The following is a 25,105-nucleotide window of genomic DNA, read 5'->3' on the forward strand; positions in this document are numbered from 1 at the left end:
TGTCCTCCCCCATCCTAAACTTGATGAATGCTGTTATCTTCAGTATCTCCAGAAAGGGAAAGCACTATTGGCAATGACAATTTCCCTAAATTATCCACCACTTCAGTGTCACCTGTTCAACATTCACTACAGTTCTAACCCTCTAGTCCCTCCCCTTTAAAACTTAGAACCCTTCCCAAGAACCCCACCTTCCATTAAGGGTCCATTTTAACTGCAGTTGGTGACATTTTAGCACCAGGAAGTCAATTTCAACTCAGGAGCAAATGTTCCACAAAATGTAATTAAATCTTAATTTGAGAAATCATTTGAAAGTGTTTTGGGGGAACCTTAAAGGCAGGGGAAGACTACACCAATAGTCTAAACTAGTGAAAAGGGCAAAAAAAGGCTTCAAGACAGTACAAGTTTCACATAGCATGTAAAACTTTACAAAGTCATGACAATTTTAACCAATGACCTACTTTGTGGCCTTAAACATTACAGTAAACACTTCACATTCATCTTTATATTTGCTGAATTAGGCAAATTAAAACCTATTACAATCTACACATGTCCAAATGACAAAGCTGCTTGATTTTAAGTTCAGCACTACTGCCATGTTTTCAAAATCTTCAGTCCAGCTTGCATCTTGAACACAGGCACCTTTAAACAAAAGATTTCAGAAGTAAATTAATGACAGATTCAGATTGAGGATTTGTTTTAACACTAATTCCTAAACAAGCCTCAGTGTACCAAGTGTCCACAGTCACATTCAGACAGGGATAACAAGTTGTAATCATTGGCTCATTTTTGAAAGTTCTTTTCTCTTGCATTGGAGCTTTACCTTTCACTGCCTTTGGCAAGACCGTGGTATTCATTTTACAGCCGCCATGTTAACAGCAATTCCAAAGCCTGAGCCGGAACCCGACACGAGCGCAATTGCTCGCCACCCGTTTCTGTGGATACAACAGGCATGTTTAGCAAGTCGCAGGGAATTACCAGGTTACTTTATAATGAATGTAAACTAGGGGGAAAAGCATGTCTTCTCATTTCACATCTACTTCAAAGCAGAAAGCAAGTTCAAGCAGCTCCACCCCTGCAGAACAGCAATACTTTAATAAAACCATGAAGGTCACTCACCACAGACATAGAAATCTCTGCAGTATCAAAGCCTGGTCACTGCAGACAGAAAAACATGCAGATAAGGACAGTACTCAGGAGCCACGTTGTCAGTGCAGAGGATTAAATTCTTAATCTTGTCCCTGATGACAGAGTTGAGCACTGACCTCACCTGATAGCTGCAGCTGAAGACTCATTAACATGAAATCAGAACTACATAACTTAGCTTGTAAGGAAGCCATCAGACATCAATGATTTCCACAAGTCTTTTCAGACAGGGATAACAAGCACATCACAGGCTCCACTCTAGTTAACATACAATGAATGAATGTGTTCAATTTTAGGACTACGGAGTAACAAGGCTTGTTACAAGCTGCTCACCGAAAAGCACGCAGGACTTCATAAGAACGAGCCAGCCACTAAAGAAGATTTTTAGAAAAGGATACTAGTAGGCCAGTAGTTAACGTTTACAGCTCTCGTGTTTTGATGAAGGTAGTGAAAGAGCTAGTAGAACAGGATACACATTACTCAGCCCGGGAGCCTGCGGGCCACGTGTTCGCACACCTCAGCGTTAGCTGGAAGTGTTAGCAACAAAGCTAGCCGACCTAGGCTCCAGGCTACTAACTAACACCACCGTACAGCAGAACGCACCACAACGACGGGGACTTACACTTACGGAGGCGTCCTCGCATATTTGTCATTTAACGCCATCTGCATTTTCCACAAACTGAGCGGCTGTATACAAGCCATACACACTAACCCCTCCATCTTCTACTTGCTCCTCAAAAAAAGGCGGAAGGGTTCCGTTCTGCAGGTTTTATACTTCCGCCTTGTTATTGCAAAGCCTTCTGGGAAGGCGAGGGCGGTTCATTAGACGCGCGAGCGGTAGCCGGATGTTATGAGTCTGACGAGCGGATTGTGCAGTTTGGTTGTGTGTTAGGGAGAGAATAACAGTTACTTGTTAAAGCCAAACAAATATAACTGTATAAATTCAGTCCTGGTGCTGATTAAGCGAGTTCAACTACTGCTTCAAAGCGTTATCCCTAGAAATAATTTTCCTGCCTTAAAGCCGCTGGTGTTTATAATTTACTTCACTCTCAATGTAAAGAACATCAGGTGCCATTTTGAAAGTCCTGCGAATATAGTTCGGAAAAACAAACCAACTTTTATAACCGAGTCATAATGTAATTAATGTGTAAATACACCTTGCAAAAAAACCACCTATGTTAGTATTGCAAGTGAGTCCTCAAAAGGGGAAAAAAAAAGATTTGTTTTCAAGCTTTTTTCAAGACTGCAAATAAATTTGAAATTCTGTCATGCGCAATATGGACTATAATTATTTTATATGTTTATATTGATTCCTTTTGGTACTGTTTAAAATAAAGGGTATGATCAATGAGATGATATCTGTGGAGACGAGCATCTGCTGAATTAATAAATGTAAATATCAGACCTCCTCCTGGAAGAACTACTGAAGACTTCATGAAAGCGAGGAAAAGAGCAATGTTTGATGTGTTGCTATAAAGTTACCAGCTCTACAAAGAGTGTGAAGCCACACAATGATTTACAATTGCCAAACGAAGAAGCCAACATATTTTTTTATTACCTTTTTAATTTGTATACCAAACATAAGACGAAAGAGGCTCAGTCAGACTAGCTTTAGAGGAACTACAATGAAGGACCTGGGAAAGATCCTCAAAAATGGTGGTTTAGAGGGTGGCACGGTGGCACAGCAAGTAGCGCTGCTGTCTCACAGTGCATGGGCTGTGTGGGAGGACGTGGGTTTGATTCCCGCTCAGAGTTTGCGTGTTCTCTCTGCGTCTGTGTGGGTTTTCTCTGGGTGATCTGGTTTCCTCCCACACTCCAAAGACATGCTGTTCAGGTTCACCCATAGTGTGTGTTGAATTGAACTGAAGACTTTATTGTCATTGTACTGCTGTTAAATACAATGAAATTATAGATATATATAGTTGCACTGATGTATGGATGAGTGACCCAGTGTAAGTAGTGTATCTAGCAGTGTAAATCACCGCGGTGAATAAGGTGTGTGAGCTGATAACACTGCATAGAGTTCATTGGAAGTTGCTTTGGAGAAAAGCATCTGCTAAATAAATAAATGTAAAAACCCCCAAAAAAGAATCATTGAATTGTGTACCAATATATTAATGTGAAAGCTGCAGATTGCATAAGAAGGAGAGTAGTAATATACTATAAATGTTAATTCCTTTTAACTATGGTGCCGTGGACAACTAAGAAGTCGAACAGGTCCTGGATCAAATTAAGTCAAGTAGGCTCTTTGGAAGCACAAAGATGATACCGAGGTTACAGTATGGACACATCATGAGATGACTGGGTTCTCTTGAAAAGAAAGAACTAGAAGAGGATGAAAAAAAGCAAGGGAGGATGACCAGCAATCATGGATGGATTCATGGATGCTCCCTTTTCAAGCGTGAGAACACAAGCAGAGGACAGAACATTCTGGAGGTTCTCCATTCATGTGGTCACCAAGAGTCGATGCCGAAATGGTGGCACTTAATATCAACTAATCTGTTTTTTGCTGAATTAGTCGTTAGTAAACAAACTGAGTGAAAACTATAAACATAATTCACCTGGGACAAAAGTGTCTGCTAAAATTATAATTATAATTTTAATGTAATATATAATATAATTGTAATTTTATAATCATGTCATGTTTAATCTTCATTTGTAGTTTTCCGTTGTAGAAAGTCTGAGTGTTTTATTATTGGAATTGGAGAAAGCTGAAGGATTGATAACAATGTCCTGTTGAATAAAATGTCATGAATACTATGCATAATGTGAAGGATTTGTGGAATACTTGCATCAGTAAGGCCAGCCAATTTAAAGAAACCGAAGAAGTCAGTTTTTCTAATCTGAAATCAAAAAAGGGCTCACAGCACTTGAAGAAATAATACACAATTTTAATAACAGTGGCAGCAGGTAGTACAGTCTTTAGAGCTGCTGTCTTTGGACCCAAAGGTTGCAGGTTTGAATCTTGCCTCTGGCTCTAGTACCCTTGAGCAAGGTACTTACCCTAAACTGCTCCAGTAAAATTATCCAGCTGTGTGAATAATCGTAGGTAGACTAACACTGGAAGGTGCTTTGGAGAAAAGCATCAGCTAAATGTAAAAGTGCTACTATTTAATGCATAATGATTTTTTGAACTCTTTGCAGTGCACTTATTTTTGTTATTAGAGCAAAATTCATTTGCAGAAAGCGTTGACAGCAGCGCAGGATGCACCCCTCCTCCAATCAGCCCCAGCACTCCCATGAGACACCATGTGACTGGCAGTGCGATAAAGGAGGGGAGGGGTGCAAATCAGAGGAGCACACACACCAACTGGCTTCTGATTGCTGACACACACATGGGGGGGGGCAGGGCGCTGTCTGATCCTGAACCGGACACCACTAAAACGAGGTGAAAATTCTGGGGGAAAAATACATCACATTCTCTTTAAGGGAATGTGGTGCAGCACCAAAAACCAACACCCGACCTCAATGGTTGTATTTTATTTCTTAATCAGAATCAGAATGAGTTTTATTGGCCAAGTGTACTGATGCATACAAGGAATTTGCTGTGGTTCTAGGTGCCTCCGGTATTAACAGACAAACAGATGACGCAGAATTGCAGAATAAATAGATATAGAACATATTTACAGAGTATACAAACACGAGAATATAAATAGTGGTATCGGAATAAGGATGAGTTTTGCTGGCCACTGTGCTGACGCATTAAATGTTACTTACAATGTGAATGCGTTCTAAATTCTCTGTTAAAAGCCCGGATTACTTAATCGAAAGTCAGGGTTTCTCAAATTTTAAACATGATCAAAATATAGTACCCGTGCTTGCGCTGACGGTCAGTGGTGCTGGCTGATGGATTACAGAGTATTCAAGGTTCAGCGTTCTTAATCGTCCCAGCATCCACACACCGAAAATGACACTATGAATGAGACGGGCTCAGAGGCTCTGAACCGCAGCCGCATCCGACCCCAGCAGCGAACCTCTCCACCTCCTTCAAAGATCCATCTGTCTCAGCCAGATGACCTTTCCCACCACGCCACAGCAGTGACAAAGAGGCCCAGATGCCTCAGCTCTGCAGCATCGGAAGAATCCACCCGTTCCTCGTGACCGTCCCCCACTTCCCCTCCGTAACCTACCAGATGTGGCTTTTAGACACATCATGTTTAGAACTGCAGCGCATGCGAAAAATAGCTTGGGAGCACCGCAACTGCGGCTCTCCATCAGTACCTACACGCTAGACGATCTCCTTTATTTTTCCTCTGCGTGCTTAGTTCGCTGTGCCTGGAACTGCCCCTCCTGGTTCCGCAGTTCCACCCTGTGGTGGAATGAGCCACAGCCATAAATCTGAACTGCCGCATCATTTTTCCGCTAGAGACTAGAGACTTGACATCACACACTGCACCTTAGTCACCACAGCTCTGCCTTGGCACAAGCGCCTCTCGAGCCGCACACCTACGCGACTCTTATCATCTTGGCCGACCCAGTAAATGCACATACGAGCGAAGGGGTGAACCGTGACATAACCATCATTTACTCGTGCATGAAAGCTAATGTTACATTATTAGAAAAAGGGCTTTTCTCCTGGTGAAAGCTTGTCATAATTTAATCAAAGGTCCAAAGTGCCAGTAGTAAGAAGACACATTTTAGTTTGTAGGTTATAACAGAACTTTTTTCCATCCTTCTTAATTCTTACCGGATTGAATCACCTCATCACGCATTCCACACCCCCCATCATTTCTAGAATAATAAATATACAGTACATGCAGTTTTGTTGGAAAAACATACACTATGAGGCACAAATCTAAACATTGTTATTTGCTCTGGAAAAGGGCATCTGCTAAAAAAAGTTTAAAAATCGAGTACGAATTGCTGCATCCTCCCTCCCAGTTCATGGTTAAGGAGGTGAACCACATTTCAACAGAACTAGTTTTTCTCTGAAATACACGTCAAGCGTGCTTTCCAGAGAAAAGGATGGCTAAACCATGGAATGGAGCACCGAAGGCTGCGGTGGCACAACAGAATTCCTGTCATTTAGAGATGGCTTTAAAATTCTGTATAACTGAGTACTGGATATGCTGATAAACAAAACATCCAAAGCAGAAATAAATTTAATGGTGTAAATTCTAAGTATACAGACGGTCTTATTTTACTTCATATTGTGCCTTTTTTTTGCATTTCCAAATATAGTACCTTTTTGATAAATGTTTTATGTAAGGGCACTTCTGTATATAGCCAATTTGTAGGAAGCCCTTTTAATTATAGCCTGCATAATTACTAAATGTGTTCTCTGTGTATACTCTCTCAAATATACTCTATCAAAGTAGGTTAAGTATATTAAAAACACCCTGTTATGTCCAAAACATATATATTTGAAGCCAGTAATTACTGAAACTGACTAAAATGTTCCCTTTGTATACCAAAACTAATTTTTATTTTATTTTGCAAGTCATGGAAGTAATTTAATGTAAATAAAACTTTATAGAGTTTGTGATCCTTTTGTTTTTTTATTTAGGCACTGACTTAACCCTGAAAAACATAAGATGTTAGATTGTGTTAAAAATGCAAAAAATACTGTATTGCAAATCAATTTATGCTGCAACACCTCCCAATTTTAAATCTATACAGAAAACATTTTTACCATAAATTTCCACAGAGTTTGGATAAATTTCTCAAAAAACATCACTTACATTTGTTTTTACATTTATTCGTTTAGCAGAGACTTTTCTCCAAAGTGATGTATATCTCAGAGAACAATACAAAAAGAGCATTACATCAACGGGTGGATATATCTAAATGCAGACGTGATTCTTGAGTACATTCAATTTGTCACATACCACAGTATAAAGCAGGGTACCTTACATGAGTGGCTTGTGGTATGTTTTTCAATGACTAAAGAAATATTGTTCATATTTATTAAGCACATAGGAGATCAGAGGGGAAGCGATTCTGAAAGAGATGTTTTTTGAGAAGCTTCTTGAAAGCAGTTCTGAAAGAGAGGGGGAGGTCATTCCACCACATCAAAGCCAGGACAGGAAACGTTTGCGCTCCCGATTTTAGACGTTTTGCGCAAGTGACCAGAGGCAGCGGAACGTAGCAATCGATCAAGTCTATAGGCATCGGGGAGCAGATCTCTTGATGGTTTTGTAGGCTGTAACCAGTTTTGAACTAGATGTGAGCATCTACAAGACGCCAGCGGAGAGAGGCACGTGACAACGCTTTGGTAGTTGCACCACATTAATACTGTATTTTGATTTCCCCAACTTCAGACAGCTTGTCAGGTATGGTGGGGTTATTGAGTTCAAGGTAAATGTTTGGGGGGGAGGGGCGCATTAGGCTTGTTAGGACACGCCTCCTTGTACGCTTGTGCCCAGCTGTGTGCAGCTGTGCCCTGCAACGTACACAGGAGGCAAAATACTGCAGACGCGATCTGCGCAGGTAACTTCCACGCTCTTCTAGAGGTGACTGTGGTGTGGAAGTGCGGGAGCGAGAAGCGAGCGCCGGCAGATGCTGGGGGACAGAAGGGCTGCAGGTGCGCTGTTCTCCTGTCGCGTTGCCTGCGGCGCGGCACTAGGGGGCGGTGCAGTGCACCCTTCGCCCCGCGCCCGCGAGACGCCGGGCTGTGCGGACTGTGCCTGTCAGCGTTCAAACTCCGACAGCCGCGCGCTGCAGCCCAAGTGCGAAGCGGGCGGACGCGGTGTGTCCGTGGACCGCCCGTCCCGTCCCGTTCCGTTCCGTTCCGCCCCACAGCGTGCTGGCCGGCGTGCGCGTGCGACACACACACCGCAGCATCTTCAGCCGCTGCCGCGCGGGTCACGTCCCCTCTCTTTCCCGTCCCGCAGCTGAGCCTGTCCGCAGGAACTAGAAGACCGCTGGAAATGGAAGAGAAGCTGCCCGAAGCGGAGGCTCCGCAGCGCCGCGACGCCGGCCGGGTGCTGCTCTACGGGGAATTCGCGGCCGCGGCCGGCGCCAAGGTGCGCTTCGCCGTGAGCCTCACGGACACGGAGCTCGCCGTGCAGAGGGTCACGGCCGCGTCCGCCAGTCGCACCAGGGTGGTCCACTACTTGATGGACTGCGTGGGCTGCCGGGCGTTCCGGGCGGAGGAGGACGCGGACCCGGGCGCCTATTTCTCCGCTTATTTCTACCCGTTCCGACGGCGGTGGATGAGCTCGACGGGCGGCCGCCAGCGGCTGGAGCTGCGCTTCAGGGTGGCGGCGGCGACGGCGGCGCGGGACCCCCAGGGCAACCTGCGCGAGGCCGAGCGCTGGGCTCTGGCCATCAGAGAGGGGTCCGCGCGCCACAGACCGCACAGAGAAGGTGAGTGCGCGCGCGTACCCGCGCGCCCCGTCACTGTGAGCAGACACTGCGAACGCGCGCGCTTCCAACTACCGTGATGGAAGCAGCCGTCGGTGTGGAGTTTTCCGCTCTCCTCACCTGCTGTGTGTGTTTTTCTCCAAAACAAAAGTGTCACCTGAACAGCACCTCAGCTTGCGAGACAAACGTGTACAAATATTATATAGCAAAATACACCCAAGTTGTGAATAAATAATATATTCATACAATTCTCCCCAAGTGTGGGAAGTACAATGAATCATGCATGCATGGTTGTAAGACTGTTATTAAATAGATTTCTTGATTCGCTTAACCTTTAAAAAAGACCACATCATGACTCTAAAGTTTAAGTGCAGAACACACGGTAACTTTATGTAAGACTTTTTGCTCAATCAATGTCACTAGCTCTTTTCGTTGAGGAACGTCACATGATTAAGCAATCAATGTGTGTGGAAGTAAATATGAAGAAAGATTTTTTTTTTTTTGTTTAAATTTTATTTTTTACTGAAACTGTGCAGTTGGGGCGATCCTCCTAGTAAAGCATCCGCCTTTTTGCATGATCTATTTTAATCTGTTCCTTTAACCCAGTTTGGCGGCCAGCATTGTGTTAGGAGCGAGCAGACAGGACATTCGCTCTGACCCGCCATTGATTGACTTCACACGGACTTCTCCGGCTTTTTCACCGCTTTTTTTTTTTTTATTTTTTAACTCTTATTCTAGAGCTGCTTCTCTTTTTTAAAAGCGCACTCATATCATATGTATTGTTCCCCCACTGGCCCCCATCTCCACGTCTATTCTATTGTACACTGACTTCCAGAAGCCCTGGAACCGGTTATGCCTGCTGTGGAAGTTCCAGTCGCTTCCATATGAAGTGACATTTTACCATATCTACTGAGTCTCTAATTCAGAGCTGAGCTTTTTACCTAAATCATCTCGTGCAAACGAAAGGAAGGCCAGGAAGAGAACTAGCAACCCACCGTTTCACAAGGGAACCTTAAACACAGACGTGGCACTTCCTCAAGGGATTAAACATGGGAGTTTCTGTCTTAGTGACTAATGTATGTTGCTCCACAAGGGATGACTAGTTGTAAAAAATGTTGCTCTTCCTGTTGGTCTGTCTAGCATTTTCTCTTCTCAGTTATAGTATAAGTTATACCGATACACTCCTCGTGGATTACTCTTAGGCCCCGAACATATTCTTGGGTGTCGGAACCTGACACGCAGAGAAGGCCAATGTTCGCTCAGATATTATCTTTCGCTAGGAGTGAATCCATTTGTTTTGTTAGAAATTATGTGGTTGGGAGTGTTTGATCGGTGTCATTGTGAAGCAAACCACAAATTACGCTTATTAAATCGGGCCGAAAACAGGTTTTCAGCGTTGTTCTGAAATGGCTTGTACCGTTTCTGTAAGGTGTATCTGCATGACTTTAGAAAGATGATGAAATTGTAAAGGGCATTGGCAGTTTGTCCTGCTGTGTTGTGTGGGGTTAGGGGGGTGGTGGTGATTTCAACGGTAGCGCCGCAACCACGGTAACCAGGCTTTACGGGTAATCTGGGGAGCAGCCCTGTTTTTGGGTCCCGCTGGAGTACGCCAGCACCGCGCACCACCTGGGCAGAACGTAACAACCTTGCGGTCCTTCACGTGCATTTAAGGAAGGAACTGAGCTGGGAATATTATGCGAAGGGGATATTTTTATGTTCCTCATGCGTTCATTCACGCTTGTTTCCACGCCGGGAGACGTGCTGACCGCATAGTTTCGTGATGTCGTTTTGGTTTCTTCGCTTCCTGGCGAGAAGAGAGGGGACAAAAAAAACGATTGAGCGAAAAGAGAATTGTAACATGGCCATGAATGTTGTGTCCTTGGAACTATTCAGCAATCTGAATCGGTCCCACCGCCTGTTCGTCGGCTCTGTGACGTCGCTGTGTTTCCTAGCAGCTGGCTGACTCCAGAGCCCTCAGCTTTCATGGTAGCAGTTACAAAGTAAAGAGGGACTTTTCTCTGTTTCAACAACCGCTTGTCCTAATGCAGGGTCGCAGTGCCGTTGAGTCCGTCCTGGAAGCATAGGGTGCGAGGCAGGGTATAGCCTGGATGGGACCCCAGTACATTGCAGGACAATTCTAATAATAACCATGTTAAAAATGTTTTAACATGTCTCCCCTATTGTAAGCGGAAGGAAAACCAGACTCATTTGCAACCACTGTAATGATTAATTCATTACTTTAGGTTGTTTCAACATGCCAGTTTCACAGGCAGCCAGTAATACAGTGAATATGTGAATTTCAAATTAGGCAGACAGCATGAAGCCATAACAGAGAGTATTATGTATTAATGCACTGTGACAGGTACAGAAGGAGATGCTTTTAGGTGTAGAGGATTAGGAGTGGCGATCGATACCCCCACCGTTTTCCCTCTTTCTGCATTAGAACAATTAGACAAACGCTGCACCGACACAGCATACCTTACAAAGATATTGCTTCATATTGTCCTGATGAGTAATGCTAGAGTTATTTAATGTTCAAGTTATTACAGTCCTCAAAGTGATGCGTGATCTCTCTCGTGGACTGACGAGTTTTCTTTACATTTATTCATTTAGCTGACGCTTTTCTCCAAAGCGACTTAAAGTGTTAAGGTTAAAATTATTACAAGCTTACCATTATTTACCCATAGAGCTGGGTAATTTTACTGAATCACTTCAGGGTAAGTACCTTGCGCAAGGGTACTACAGTAAAGTTAGTCATCGAACCTACGACATTTAGATCCAAAGGGAGTAGCTCTAATCACTACGCTACCAGCTGCCCCCTGCAACGAAATGCCAGCGTATGCACAAACTGGTTTGGGAAACGGCTGAAAATGTATATCCTGCTCGTCTGCTGTGTGGCAGTGAGTTCCACTTTTAAATTCTGCAACTTTTTTTTTTTTTTTTTTTTTTTAAACAGTTGCAAGTAAGGTGAAATGTGGTTTCAGTTCATTAAATAGTCCCTAACCACGAGATCCCACCCATAACTAGTAAATTCTAGCTCGGTTAGTTCTCTGAAATCTTGGCAGGACTGTCCAAGTGTGACAAAGCTGCTGAGCGAAGAATGGAAGCCTGCTGGGTGGAAGCTGTGGCCGAGGCAGGAGGGCGAGTGTGAACGTGGACGTCCTGCAGCCCGAGTCTCTGCACGCCTGTGAGGATCCTGGCGGTGGCGATGCAGGGCTCAAGCAGCCCTGGCCTCTCCTCCAGGGCACCTGTCTGCGCTCCCCTCGGATGAGGCTTGACAGCCTGTCAAGGCCCTTATCTGCCTCTCTGTGAGCCCCCCACCACCGCCCAGACGTCAGACACTTGCTTGTTCGCATAGACTGTCCCAGACTGTACGACGTAGGTTCTGTAGCACCGAGGGCCACCTGTGGTCGCGGGTTTGATGAGAGGCGGCCTGTTCCTCCGGAGGTGGTCTCTTTGTCAATCTTTGGGTGTGTGTCTGTGTGCCGTATGACTTTCCATTGTTTACTCAAATGCATAATTCACAAGCCCCGTTTACCTGAGGGGCTTTTGCTTGCCGAACGTCATTGCTGCAGTTTGGAGAAGTGCCTGTAGCCGAACATATAACAGGACCACCGTGCTGAGACCAGCGTCCACATATGTGCAGTTAGCAGAGGAGTTAACCTGTGTCGCATGTGTGTCTGGATCTATTTATACAAAGGACGGAGAGAGAAAACGCTGGACGTCGAGTTCAGCACAAGAAGCCCCGACTTCAGTGAGATCTGCGTTGGATGGGGAGAAGGTGCAACGCTGGGTGTTGACAGCGCCACAACACGTTGCTCAACCCCAGAGCCTGTGGGCAGTCCCGAGAGGAGCTCCAGTGCATTAAGCATTCATAACCGCAGCGGCTGAAAGGCGTGCCAGACCTAGCCACGCGTATGGAAGCGCCAGCACCCCGGCCCTTGTCATGCGGTGACGTTGATGCCTGGCCATCGGGCGATAAACGCCATGTCATCCCCTGCCATCCGCTGAGACCGGCGGACACTTCTGATGATTGTGGGGTGACGCTGCGTCTTTTCGGCTCACGTCCCCGCACCCAAAGGAGCAGCTTAAGGGAGCATTCGGCCTGTCGACGTGTAAACACTGGTACATTTAACTGATAAAGCCCTAGCGGTAACGCAGCAGGGAGCATAACTTGCAAACACACGGCAGCGATAGCAACGAGGCTGCGAAAGCCCAGCGAGCGTAAAGGAAAGAAGCAGAGTTAATAAATAAACAAGCATCCATTCCGCATGTGTAATGAAGACGGGCAGTTTGCTGAACGGTTAATAATCCGTCACAGCATGCTGTAGGGAGGGAGCCACCGGCAAGGTTTCATCTCCATCTTTCTAACATGTTTGAATTAATCTATTCTGTGGTACATTGTAGTAGTTTTTTTTCCCCATTTACAGGTTTTAGGCTATTTATTAGACTAGATTTTGGTCTTTTTCCCAACAATGGGACTACAGAATGAAAGGCACCAGTGTGGCTTTCACTGACAAACAGGTTGGGTCATCTGGAGTGTGTGTGTGTGTGTGTGTGTGTGTGTGTGTGTGTGTGTGTGTGTGTGTGTGTGTGTGTGTGTGTGTCAGTTTTGGGTGCATTTATAGATGAACAATCAGTTATGCCTGCTATTTTCAATCAGGTTAGCTTCTTTCTAGTAAATTTAAATAACTCCTCTAAATTTTGACTAAATGGAAAGGCTGATCCAATTTGGAGGCATCCTGTCTGACATGTCGCGTATGCAGGTGTGTGCCTTCTGGCTCATGTAATTGCTGACTTTATGACTGATATTTATTTTACAATTTAATTCTCTCGATCAAATGTATTTATATTGACTACACGAATGTGGTGCATGAATATGTTTAGAACAGTGGGGTTTTTCCCTACCAGCTGGTAGCTGATGCAGAGATGGAGATGAATTGACTGATGGAACATTCTAGCAGGGTCTCCAAAGATTGCGTTTGGGAGTCTGCCGGATCTGCTCTAGTAATCACTTGCTCTTGGTTTCCTCTCACTTTCTGCAGGTTTTTTTTTTGGACTTGGGCTTAAACTTTGCCTAAATGTAAATGCGCATCCAATCCCATAAAGTTAATGATGGTTTTTGTTTTCTCATTTTGGCAGTGGAAGTCATGGAGCCTTGATGTACGGTGAAGCACGTCTGCATCCTGAAAATCTTTTGCACCGCGTTCCTGAGCTTCAAGCCATTTCCACCAACGTAGATTCGGTGGCTTGGAGACTGTATGATTTGTAAAGATAGAGCAGAGCCAGTAGTGCGTTGGTTTAAGGGCACAGACTTGTGGGCTCAACTACACTTGAGCAAGGTACTTCACCTCAGTGCCTCTAGTAAATCGGTCCCTTTACAATATAAAGATGTACCGCTGTGCTTCTCGTTTCATTTAAAGGCGTTGCTGGGTTTGTTTGGCGTACAGCAAGGACTCATTCAGTAATTCACTTGTATTGTCAAAGCCATTCCGTCTTCATGCAGTCTGATGTAATTACTGTATGTTGGTTTTAATAACACAATGTTATGTACGACTGCCTTAGCAGTATGTAATTATAGGAATTCATTATGTGTATCGATTGAAAACCTCAAGGCCTTTATCTGACGTATGAATGAGAGGCACTGTGGGTTCCTTAAATGGCTGCGTACGTGAGTTTCTGGCCCAAACGCTTTAATATGTGTGAGAGTGAGGGGCTAGAAGGTATTGGAGAACCTGACATACTTCAACGCTGCAGCCATCCGGTCCTGCAGATGTATTTTTAGAGAATAAATCAATGGTGTTGTTGAATTGTGACGGAAGTGTCCGGATCAACCTGAACTACCTGCGTGAGATTGTGTGCGTTCGCATCCTTTTTAAAATTCCTTTTTTTTTAGTCGCAGCCCGGGGTCGGAGTTTATTTTCTCGTATTTGATCGAGTCTGGCCTCCCGAAAATGTTTTTGTCCCACACGATCCATGTCGTTCGCCACGTTTGCGTTAGTGCTGCTTAGCGTCGGAATGGATCTCTGAGCTCAGACGGATCGTCCGACGGTCACGTCCGGACACGTCCGTCTCCCGCCGTTACACCTCGCCGACCGCCCTCGTGCTCTCTCTGCCAGCTGGCGCCTCTTTCTCTCAAAGAGGTGCGTTTTCACATCACTGTCTCCATCAGTGCTGTGTGTGTGTGAGAGAGAGTGAGAGAGAGATGATGACAGAGAGATGGAATGTTACCTTGCATGAAAAGCTCCTCATGGTTAAGATCTCCCGCTCCCTTCCTCGGAAGCAGTGCATATCTTTAGGTATTGCGGACAGACACAGGAGAGTCCGGCGCTGTACAGAGGACCCGGGTTGTGCAAGTTGAGAGGAAATCGCCACGTCGCACTATTCCCCGTGTGGAGATCGGTGAAAACACTCGCTTGCTTTCCTTAACCGCTTGACCGAGTCAGGGTCACGGCGGTCCGGAGCCTATCCCTGGAGCAGAAGGGACACGGCTGAGGTTTGATTGCCCTGGATGAGATGCCGGTCCATCGCATTGTAGCCACGCACACACTGCGACACACCACGGGCTATTTTAGGGTCACCTATTAACCTGACACACATGTCTCTGGAAGAAACCAGGGCACCTGGAGGAAACCCATGTGAACAAGGGGTGAACAGGAGGACTGAAGGAGAGTCAAGCCCACACCCCAAGCACTGTTAGGCAGCAGCAGCTCGCCCTGCTGCACCACTGTGCTGAGCCCGAGCGGAAGCAGCGCTTTAATAATTTTCAAACGAAATGACTCCAGGATGAACCGATAAATTTCAGAGGTCAGCGTGCACTAAAATGCATCCAGTGCAAATCTGGGGTGTAATGTGGTGCGACCAGCATGCCCAGCGGAGAAGCTCTGTTTGAAGCTGACCACGAAAAATGCTGAGCTGTGTGTGTGTCTCTGCGTGTGGGTGGCAAGCTACTGCTTTATTTAAAACCGAGGAACTTGCTTAGTACTTTCCCATGACCTTCCGAGGGAGGGCAACGCGTCTAGCTGAACGCACGTCTGCGTCCGAAAGTGTGCGGAGATGAGTTTGTGACGGGACTCTCATCTATCTGTTTATGAGGAGTTTATTTTTTCTTACGCAGACGGATGACTTTGTTTCTTTTGTTATTTTTGTATTTGGGTCGCTGCGTTCGCTCTGCCGGGCGTCTCTGCCGTTCACCTGGCCTTGTCGGAGCACAGCAGCGTGCCGTGTATTCTGCTTTCCGTGCGAGAAACGCGCCGCTCGCCGTCCTTTGCGTGTGGCGTCGGGACGGCGAGGTCTCTCTCTCCGGTGCCCCGCCGGGCCCATCGCTTCACCGGGAGGGACTTGCAGACACCATGGCTCTGGCACGCTGAGAGACGCGAGCGCTTCCCTCCCACCCCAGTGCGGCAGCATCTGTGGAAGCTGCCGTGTTGTTTCGCAAATCCCCCCTCCTAGTAACCTTGAGTAAGGTCCTTACCCTAAATTGTTCCTGTAAAAACAGCGCCTGGGTGGTGTGAGAGAACGCGGGTTCGATCCCCGCTCAGTCTGTGTGGAGTTCGCATGTTCTCCCCGTGTCTGCGTGGGTTTCCTCCGGGTGCTCTGGTTTCCTCCCACAGTCCAAAGACACGCTGTTCAGGTTCACCCATAGTGTGTGAGTGACAGAGAGAGTAAAAACTACCAGCTGATAAATGTTCTCAGCCACTTTAGAGAGAGAACTGCTGAAAGTATTTGTCATAGTTTGTCTTCAGTTACGTATTCATGAAGTTCAGGTTCACGTTCGTTAACAAGTTTAACCTGTGCTTTGGTGTGTATTTCCCAACATTTGACTGACGGGAAATGGGCAGTGTCTCAATCTCCGTGTGTGCCTCTGACCTCATCGTGAGAGCATCCTGAGTCATCCTTCATCCTGCCCCATGTCGCTATTACTCTTGGGATGAGCAAGTTCACCGTGCTTTTCCTGACACTTTGAGTAGGACTGTGTATCCAGCGAAGATGTGTTTACTTAACGCTCCCCTCCCTGTCTCCCTCCCTCCTTGTCTCCATCTCAGGTGTGGTGTACGGCGAGGTGCGTCGGCCGTGTCGCCTCATGCTGCTGGTGAACCCGCACAGCGGCAGGGGTCAGGCGCTCTGCCTCTTCACGAGCCACATCCAGCACATGCTCACGGAGGCCGGGGTTACGCACACGCTCATAGTCACCGGTCAGTACCGGTCTGAGGTTTCCTTTCCGCCGTCCGCTCTTCTCGTTCGGGTGTTTCCGCAGAGCCCCTGCTAACCGTGTTAGTACTGTGTACGTGTCCCTGTGCTGTGTGTGCGCCTTTAACCGTCCACCTAGCACGAAGACCAGCGATCATTCTTACGACAGTCGAGTCCATCTGGTTGTTGGGTTTTTTTTCTTTTTTCTTCAACGTACCCCTGCATTACTGTCTTTTGAAAAGATTCCAGTCTTTGCTCGATGCCCTCAAAGCAGCAACCTCAGTCTTATCATTTGTACTTCATTGAGTTTTCTGATTTGATTTGACTTGTTCCGTATCTTTTATCTGTCTGTCCTGGCCGTCTGCGGCGTCCCACATCGCGATCCTCTTCCGCTCCAGCCTCGATGGCCGTACGGTGCTGGAGAAATCGGAGCAAAGGGCCGACTAAGTGAGAGGCCCTCCATGTGCTGTAACTGGAGCCGTACACGAGGACCGGTCATCTTCAGGTTCAGCGCGTGCGGTCCTGTCCCTCTGTGGTTACTTAGCGCCACGTGACGATAAAGCAATAAGCTTTTCCAAGCACGGCGGGATGGGGTGAAGTTACACGGAAAGTCAGCAACTGCTGAGTATGTTGGTTTTTGACTTCAGATGTTCCCCTGTTATCGATTTGGTTTCTCCCAGAGTTAATCTTGAACAAATCGTAGAACAATTACAGTAGCGATGGACAGCTTGTCGTGGTTTATTTTTTTAAGAACCTTCAAGGAGACGCACGCTTCTGAAGCAGGTGCCGTAAAGAGGTTCTCGGGTTCTCTCGAAAGGTCGTATCGAGACGCGAATATCGATGGGTGTCTCATCATATAATCGGCGCGCTTGCACGCGTGTGTGTGTGACGTCTGATAGCGAGAAGCTGGTATGCAAGCGCAGCAGCGACGGCCCTCGCCTGCAACTGCGAGATTCCTGCCACATTCCTGTGGGAAGTCAGCAGGCGGATGGTAATGGAAAGGGACAGTTACCCTGCTGACTCTCGGGCCCTGCAATTGCGAGGGCTGCGGCCGAGCGCGGTATCGTCATCCGGTGCCTCGGCTCCGGAAAACGTCCCTGAGGGAAGCAATACGGGCATCTCGACGTTTGTAAAGAAGTCCTTAAACCCACTCTGAAGACTTCTCAGATCGGCACTGCGCAGCTTCGATTAAGTCCAGCAGGGTGACAAGGGCAGCTCGCAGGGTGCGCTTTAAAACGAGATGCAGAAGAGTACAAAAACAGGGTAAGGGGAGGAAATGCCGATCATCCGGCTCCTGAAGCGACGTGACTTAACTTGCATCGCGCACTTCGACTTGCCCTTGTCGGGAAGGGCAATACACGGGCAGTCCTCGAGTTATGACGAAGAGTGTGTGACTTACGACCGTCGGGACTCGCGGCTGGTCCAGACCTTTGGTCGTAACATAAATGCAGCCAGCAGATGCTGTTAATTGTTTGGGTCTCATTTCGCATTTGCTTGTCCACCGCCAGCGTTTCGCTTACAAAACTTTGCCCTTCAACGTACCTTTGATTTTAAAATGGCTAGTAACTGAAAAAGTGTCTTCCTTATTAAGGAATGCTGTGCACTGAACTGCTGTGTTCTTTATTCTGTGTACTGTATCTTTTTTATAATTGCTGTTTTGTAAATAGATTATTCTACGTTAGTATTTTAACAGACTGATGTAGTATAATACTTTGGGACAGCTGGTAGTGTAGTGGTTAGCACTGCTGCCTTTAGACCCAAAGGTTACAGGTTTGAGTCTCACTTCCAGCTGTTGTACTCTTGGGCAAGGTACTTCCTCCCCTGAAAATTCCTCGGCTCTATAAATGGGTAAATCGTCGGACTTTGGAGGAAAGTGTCCGCTAAATGAGGTAATGTAACGTGAAGGATGTGGAGTTAGTGAAAGAGCAAAGCTCTGTTATACAATGTGTCAGTTTGTATGTCTTTGTGGTTTCTTTACAGTAACTCTCTATAAGGGGAGTTTCGATTTGGAACGCAGTCTGCTTACGACGGGGTTGCGGGAATGGAACCCGGTCGTTTGTGGATGACCGCCTGTGGTGGTGAGCACAACGCATCTTGCTGCCCGTATCCCTTCGTTGCTCAGGGCCGTTTTGTAGAGCTGTGGGGCTGGATGACGATGTCCCGCTTGGCCGCGGTGCTCTGAACCATAGGGCCCGCTCGGTGCTCTCGAGGGTCGGCAGGGTGACTGTCCCTTTCTATTACTGTCCGTGGTTCAGTGTAAAAGTGCTCCTGAGAACCAGCACCAGTCTTTCCGCTCCAGAGTGGACTGGTCTCGTGAAGGTGGGAGTGCCGGCTGGTGCCGGGGGGCTAGTGTGTTTTTTAAATTTATTTAAGCCAACTATCCATAGAGAAACGGAGATGGTGACCTCTGAGCGAGGCTTCATGTCCTGGGAGAGACCTGATCGTAGCACGTATTGTCCCTCAGCCATCCTGCTGACCGGCGACTCCTTTCCGATGCAGGGTGTCAGCACCGGCAAGACATTTTCCACCACTCGGCTTTCAGCTGAGATTTTGCCCCACTGGTATTTCCTGTCTCTTGTTTCGTTATTGTCACTGAATACCAGCCTACACTCTGCTGTCTTCTCCGCCTGTGTGCGGAGGAGGTGGGGGTTGGGGCGGGACAGTGCCTTCTTTGTTAGGGACACAGCTGGGGAGCGGGGCAGGGTGCGGGGAGCAGGGTCCAGGTGCCGCTGCCGGAGGATTGTCGGCGTCTCTGTCGCCGTGGCCAACCGCAGTAGCTGCGCCGTGCACCACCGCCGCACAGGTACGACACGGCGCGAGGATCCCAATCGCACCTTGCGCTCCGCTGGCCCCGCTCCAGGCGCCCCAGGTGCACCAGAGGTCACTAGCAGGAGGGGCTCTTTAGAACACACCGTCAGCTTAATTGAAAGGCCATATTAATTGATTTCCCATGGATTACAGTCGTGTGTAACGTGCCGACTTAGCACTCTTTACTGCTGTGTTGTTTGCAGCCGAGCCGTTTCGTGCCCTGCACTTTGGCTAGTCTGACGTGACCGGACTGATAACACACACGGGCAATCGCTGCGCTCTTATCAGGCCGTTGAGACGCGTCGGTAACTCGATGTCTCCCGCGAGGCCTCTCCTGAAGGGAGCGTACGGCTCCCGTTGGGGAACCCGGCTGGGGCCACGCAGCCGTGGGGAAAACGGCGAGGCGCCGCTCTCTTCCACGTCCTGAATGAGAAGCGGGTCAGCGGTCGAGCGTGCGTCGCGTCGCGTGCCGCGCGGAGTCACGGGATCCGGCTCGGTTGAGTGGCCGAGGTGGAAACGACGGGCGGCGCAAACCCGAAGGTCTCGGGTCCCGGCCGTCACGTGTCGCTAAGCGAGGCGGAACTGCTGGGCAGTGCTGTCGCACCTAGCAACGGTGTCTGGTTGTTCCTGGGGTACGACGAGACCGTCTGCGCAGCTTCTCAACGTGGGCAGCCGGTCTGTTAATCGCACGCACGACCGCACAGTGAACTGCTACTGACTGAACCTTGGGTGCTCGATCAAATGTGCGATTTAATTCCGAGTCCTGTTGTGTAATGAGATCCCAGGGCCTTTTCTGTTGCTCTTAGTCAGTGATGAAGGCATAAGACACAAAAGCAGGGAGACGCTCCAGCGGCAGACATTTGTGACCCTGTACAGACTGTCACAGAGGCCTCACTGTCCCCCCCGATCACCCTGGCCCCTGCAGAGCGCCAGAACCACGCCCGCGAGCTCGTGAGAGAGGCTGACCTGTCACAGTGGGATGCCCTGGTCATCATATCAGGAGATGGGCTGCTCTTCGAGGTGCGTGACTGCTTGGTGTGTGTGCGTGTGTGTGCGCGTGTGTGTGTGTGTGTGTGTGTATGTGCATGCTCAGGCCCTGTCTCTCCTTCCCAGGTGGTGAATGGGCTGATGGAGAGGGATGACTGGGAGGAGGCCATCCAGACTCCATTGGGGATCCTGCCTGGGGGCTCAGGGAACGCCCTGGCAGCTTCTATCCACCACTATACCGGGTGAGCCCCCTCTCTCTCCCACCGCTATACACACAGCCCGGGGGGGCCGTGGTAAACTGTCCACCCCCTGCCTGTCAGCTCACAGACGCCAGTGCTTGTTTACCTGGCTGGAGCACAACAGGCGAGAGGGATCTAGATCGTGTTTTGTTCCGCCGCCGTAGAGCGATTCATAAAATCCTGGCATAGTTCGGCTCGCAGTCCCAGCGACGAGGCGTTCGTTTGGGTTTTTCATTTCCATTTTGCTTCCATCAGACAACGGTGGACAAAAGGTAAATCAGTTTAGTTGAAGAAAGGGGTCAAATGAGATGCAGAGGAAGCGTGTGAGTCGAAGGGCTTTTGAGTCAGCAGAGCACCGAGCTTCTGTAAGCTTCCATTCCTGCCCTTGTTCCCCAGCAGAGAAGAGAGCGCCCCCTGCTGGCCACATGCGCACAGCACTTGCGTCGTCTTAGTACGCTGGACGCACGTTCATTTAATCACATTCGCGTCAAACACCAAGTCTTGAGACTGCTCCTAAACGAACAGCCTTATTTTATTTTATTTTATTTTTTTTTTTACCAAGGGCTATTACTCTGCTTGCTGTCGAGAGGCGTTATTGTGGTGTGTTGCCAGCGTGGGGTTCACCGCTTCCTCGCCCTTCCAGCGCAGGTGACGGCTCACTTGTCCTCTGCACTCCGGCAGGTCTCCCCCAGGGTCCAGCGAAGACCTTCTGGTGAGCTGCGGGTTCCTGCTGTGTAAGGGCCTGGTGTCGCGGCTCGACCTCGTCTCCGTGAGCCTGGCCTCTGGCCTGCGTCTCTTCTCCTTCCTGTCGCTGGCCTGGGGCTTCGTGGCGGACGTTGACATCGAGAGCGAGAAGTACCGCTATGTGGGCGCGGCGCGTTTCACGGTCGGCACGCTGGTGCGCCTCGCCTCCCTGCGGGTGTACCGGGGCAGGCTGGCGTACCTCCCGGCCGAGGAGCCTCCTCCCCGGTGCGGGGCCTCCCCGCAGGGCCACGCTCCTGGCTTCTGCTCCTCCCTCTTCTGCCAGAAGAAGGCGTCGGCCGACCAGGGAGCTGCTCACACCTTCCGCAACTCCTGCAACTCCAACAACGCCACGAAAGCCAGCCGGAGCGAGGCCCCGCCTGCCGCATCCGGGGGCCCCGCGGACTCCCTCTTGGTGCCCCTGGAACAGCCGGTGCCCAGCCACTGGACCGTGGTCAAGGAGGAGGACTTTGTGCTCGTGCTAGCCATGTACCAGTCCCACCTGGCAGAGGACCTCTTGGCTGCCCCGGGGGCCTCGCTGGAGGACGGAGTCATGCATCTTTTCTACGTCAAAGCGGGAATCTCCCGAGCTGCTCTGCTGCGCCTCTTCCTGGCCATGGAGAAGGGCGTGCACCTCGCCGCCGGCTGCCCTGACCTGGTCTACGTGAAGGTGCTGGCGCTACGCCTGGAGCCCCTCACTCCCAAAGGGGTGATCACGGTGGACGGGGAGGTGGTGGAGTACGGGCCGGTGCAGGCGCAGGTCCACAGCGGACTGGCCCGCCTCATAGCAGGCTGAAGGCCGGCCTGCTCCGCGGTGCCTGCTCTCACACCCGGTTTCCACACGTCCGCCCTTCTAGTGCCCCCTCGAACCGTGCGATGCCTGTGAAAATGCCGAAGTGGAGACGCTACAGCCGGCTTCCCCGCAGGATCTCGCATCTCTCGTGCTGCCATTCGTAATGCCCGTCCCCCACGCTGCCCGAACAAGTGGGACGCGCACTAGACGCTCATTCCGTTTCACGTTGCGTTAAGAGCACCTCCGCAGTGCTATCGTATTAAGGCAAGTGTACCGCTGCCGTTTTGTGCTGCTCTGGCTTGCGGTGGTGTAGCGCGCATGTGCGAGCGTAACTTAATGTGACGGACGAAAAGCAACTCCAAGGGCTACGAGCAGCTGCTCCTGCGCTGGCTCTCCACTAGCGCCCACTAGGCAGAGGATGTGTAGTGACAGCAGCGCCGAACGGGGGCTCTGCTGTCTCGCTTCATAAATGTCCCCCCGCTGCAGAGGATTCGGTAGCAGGCAGGGAGAGTGAGAGCTGTTGCCCCCGCTGGCACGGTACGGTCTCCGCTACACCCCTCCCCCCGCTCGCTTAACACGTACGGTCTTTTCCTGGTTTTTGTTAAACTCTTCGAGGTCACGTGTGCGTCTTTACCTCATTGTCGATAAGACCTCTGCTTTGACGGCCCCCCAGGGGAAGGCTGCGCGAGCCAGGGCCGCCGCACGAGAGCCACCGCCTGATGCAGTGTTGCGGCTCTCCAGCTGGGGTCCAGCCGTCAGCGATGCTGACTCCAGGCCCCTCCCCCACCCACTGCGGCGCTCCTCCGAGGAGCCTCGGTCCCTGTCCCCGGGCTGCCCGCAGGCGCGCCTGCCCCGCTCCCCCTGTCCCGCCACCCCGGGAGGCTCTCCGAGCCGTCGGCACCCACGCGTCCTTGTCCGAAAGCCGGGAAAGCGTGAGAAACTTGACAGGTGGCGGTGATGAGCAGCGTAACCTTCAGCACGGAATGGCTTTCTTTCCGGCCGCTTCTCTTCCGCCCGTTCGAAGCTGCTGGCTGGTTGGGTGCGTTCCACGCAGCTACAGCCTGCCAGCGGCTGCCTCGGGTTTTTCCGATCGCCGCGGGGCTGGGCGACGGCACATCCATAGCGATGCGATTCATGGGTCAGTGGGCGGGACTCCGTGGTGCACCGTGTTTCTGGCACAGCTGCCTGCCCTGCAGGTACCGTGATAATTATCATAATTGAGCGCTGTTGTCACCGAGGGGTGACGCGCGTACGCTGATGTCTGCCTGACTCTTTTAAGGAGATGCAGGTCATGTCCCTTGGTGTCCCAGCAGGCAGGGCGGGGAGCGGAGCGTTTGAACACTCCGGTTTTTTTTTCCCCCAAGTCGCCGCGCAACCGAAACGATGCGGTTTCTCAAGGCCGATTTGTTTATCACGCGATGCTTTCTGGGAGAAGTGCTCGCTGTAGAACCCAACGTTCGTACTGTAAATGGACAAAGTGGAGCACCTTGTGACGACACACTGTAATGTACGGTTTAGGCTGCTCTCCTCCCACTCGCGGACCGAGCTGCCTCGAGAAGCGCCGAGCGCACTTCCGTAACCTCCCCTCCTCGGTCACGGCTCAAGGCGGAAGGGCCGCGAATACGAGACGCTCGGGGAATTATGATGTAATCTCCGCCGCGGCTTCACGGGCGAATACCGCAAAGGATGCAAATGAATGAAGCTCGGGCGATGCCGCGCCCCGAACGGCAAGCGTCGCGTTTACAGAAAGCGCCGTGCAGCCCATCGAAAGCACATGTCCTGCGCTGAGCGATAGTTATGCAATATCGGCGGCGGCCTCCTGCAGGTTCTGCAGCAGCTGGCGCTGCGTCCTCACAGATCTGTCCACAGCGAAGAGCAAAGTGATGGGTTTATTTTAGGGTCATGGTTGTGTGTGGTTTTTTTTTTTTTTTGTTTGTTTTTTTTTCCTGAAGACACAGGAAAACCACTGTTATAAAAAGAATGTTGACAGGCACTTTGAGAGTTCATGGGGCTTTGCTTTTTTTTTTTTTTTAATATAAAAAACCTACCGTCTGCATTACGCTGGTTGTCAGATTCAGTTCTTGGGGTAGGCGGTTTTCATACAGACACAAGCCAAGGTGCGATTACTGCAGCTGTGTCAACCTACTGTTTACACACATGTGCTCTTAATACACTAAGTAGCTACCGTGTTCAGTTAAATATGTAGGAAGGAATGTAAAGTGAATATGTAAAGAGAACCTTGTACGTGTGGCTCGCCGGGAACTGAGCGACACCCTTGTGCTTTTCAGCGTTTACCTCGAGCTTGACGTGTGGGGTTTTTTTTTTTTTTTTTTACACAGCAAAAATTGGTATGTAGCGCAGGTACCATCGGTCCCTGTGTATGAAGTGCTCAGGTTTCCCAGGCCAGCGAATGAGGTACTTGGGTGCGGCTCCTGCACGTGATCCCCGTGAGCACGGTCACAGGCCATCCTCCACCTGGACTGCACTGGATCGCTGTGGGAGAAGAACCAGCTGCTGCCGAGCGCTGCTCTCCAGGAGGATGTTTCACCCTTCCGGAGTTTAACGCAGTGTAGAGAAAACACAGTACTGTTATTTTTACCGCTCCTATACTGAATGACATTTAATAGACAAATAGAGGTATATTTTTACAACCTTGCGAAAATGTCTAATTTTATATTCAAGGCCAAATTCTGCTGAATTTTTGAATAAAAGCAACTGTCCGATTGAAATGTTTTCCTGCAGTTTTGGATTCGCCATGTTTATGTACCTCATCAGCCAGAATTCATTTTAGCAGGTAATAACTGGGCTGCAGCATTTATCTAAAAATCCTGGAATGTGGTAAGGTTTAATAAATTTAAAAAAAAAAGTTACTACCATGTTCTGCTTGCAAAGAGTTTAA

The 25,105-nt window shown here is 49.1% G+C and overlaps 1 protein-coding gene, 1 long non-coding RNA gene and 1 other non-coding gene across 3 annotated transcripts; 1 reads left to right on the top strand and 2 right to left on the bottom strand.

Annotated features, from left to right (window-relative positions):
• Positions 1-299: 299 nt before the first annotated feature.
• LOC108939991 (uncharacterized) lies at positions 300-1,893 on the bottom strand. The gene is made up of 4 exons (XR_001966538.2): positions 1,766-1,893; positions 1,117-1,155; positions 821-932; positions 300-639 (listed from the first exon to the last, which is right to left on the bottom strand). It is a non-coding gene; the product is annotated as an uncharacterized LOC108939991 (long non-coding RNA).
• Positions 714-784, bottom strand: LOC114909245 (small nucleolar RNA R38). The gene has a single exon (XR_003797186.1). It is a non-coding gene; the product is annotated as a small nucleolar RNA R38 (small nucleolar RNA).
• Positions 1,894-7,101: 5,208 nt separating the features above from the next.
• Positions 7,102-24,862, top strand: sphk1 (sphingosine kinase 1). The gene is made up of 5 exons (XM_018762075.2): positions 7,102-8,451; positions 16,494-16,643; positions 20,372-20,466; positions 20,560-20,675; positions 21,354-24,862. Exons 1-5 carry the CDS (start codon positions 8,013-8,015, stop codon positions 22,207-22,209), a joined length of 1,656 nt encoding a protein of 551 aa, XP_018617591.2. The 5' UTR covers positions 7,102-8,012; the 3' UTR covers positions 22,210-24,862.
• Positions 24,863-25,105: the final 243 nt, after the last annotated feature.

Source organism: Scleropages formosus, chromosome 20 (genome assembly GCF_900964775.1).
Source record: "Scleropages formosus chromosome 20, fSclFor1.1, whole genome shotgun sequence".
Taxonomy (NCBI): domain Eukaryota; kingdom Metazoa; phylum Chordata; class Actinopteri; order Osteoglossiformes; family Osteoglossidae; genus Scleropages; species Scleropages formosus.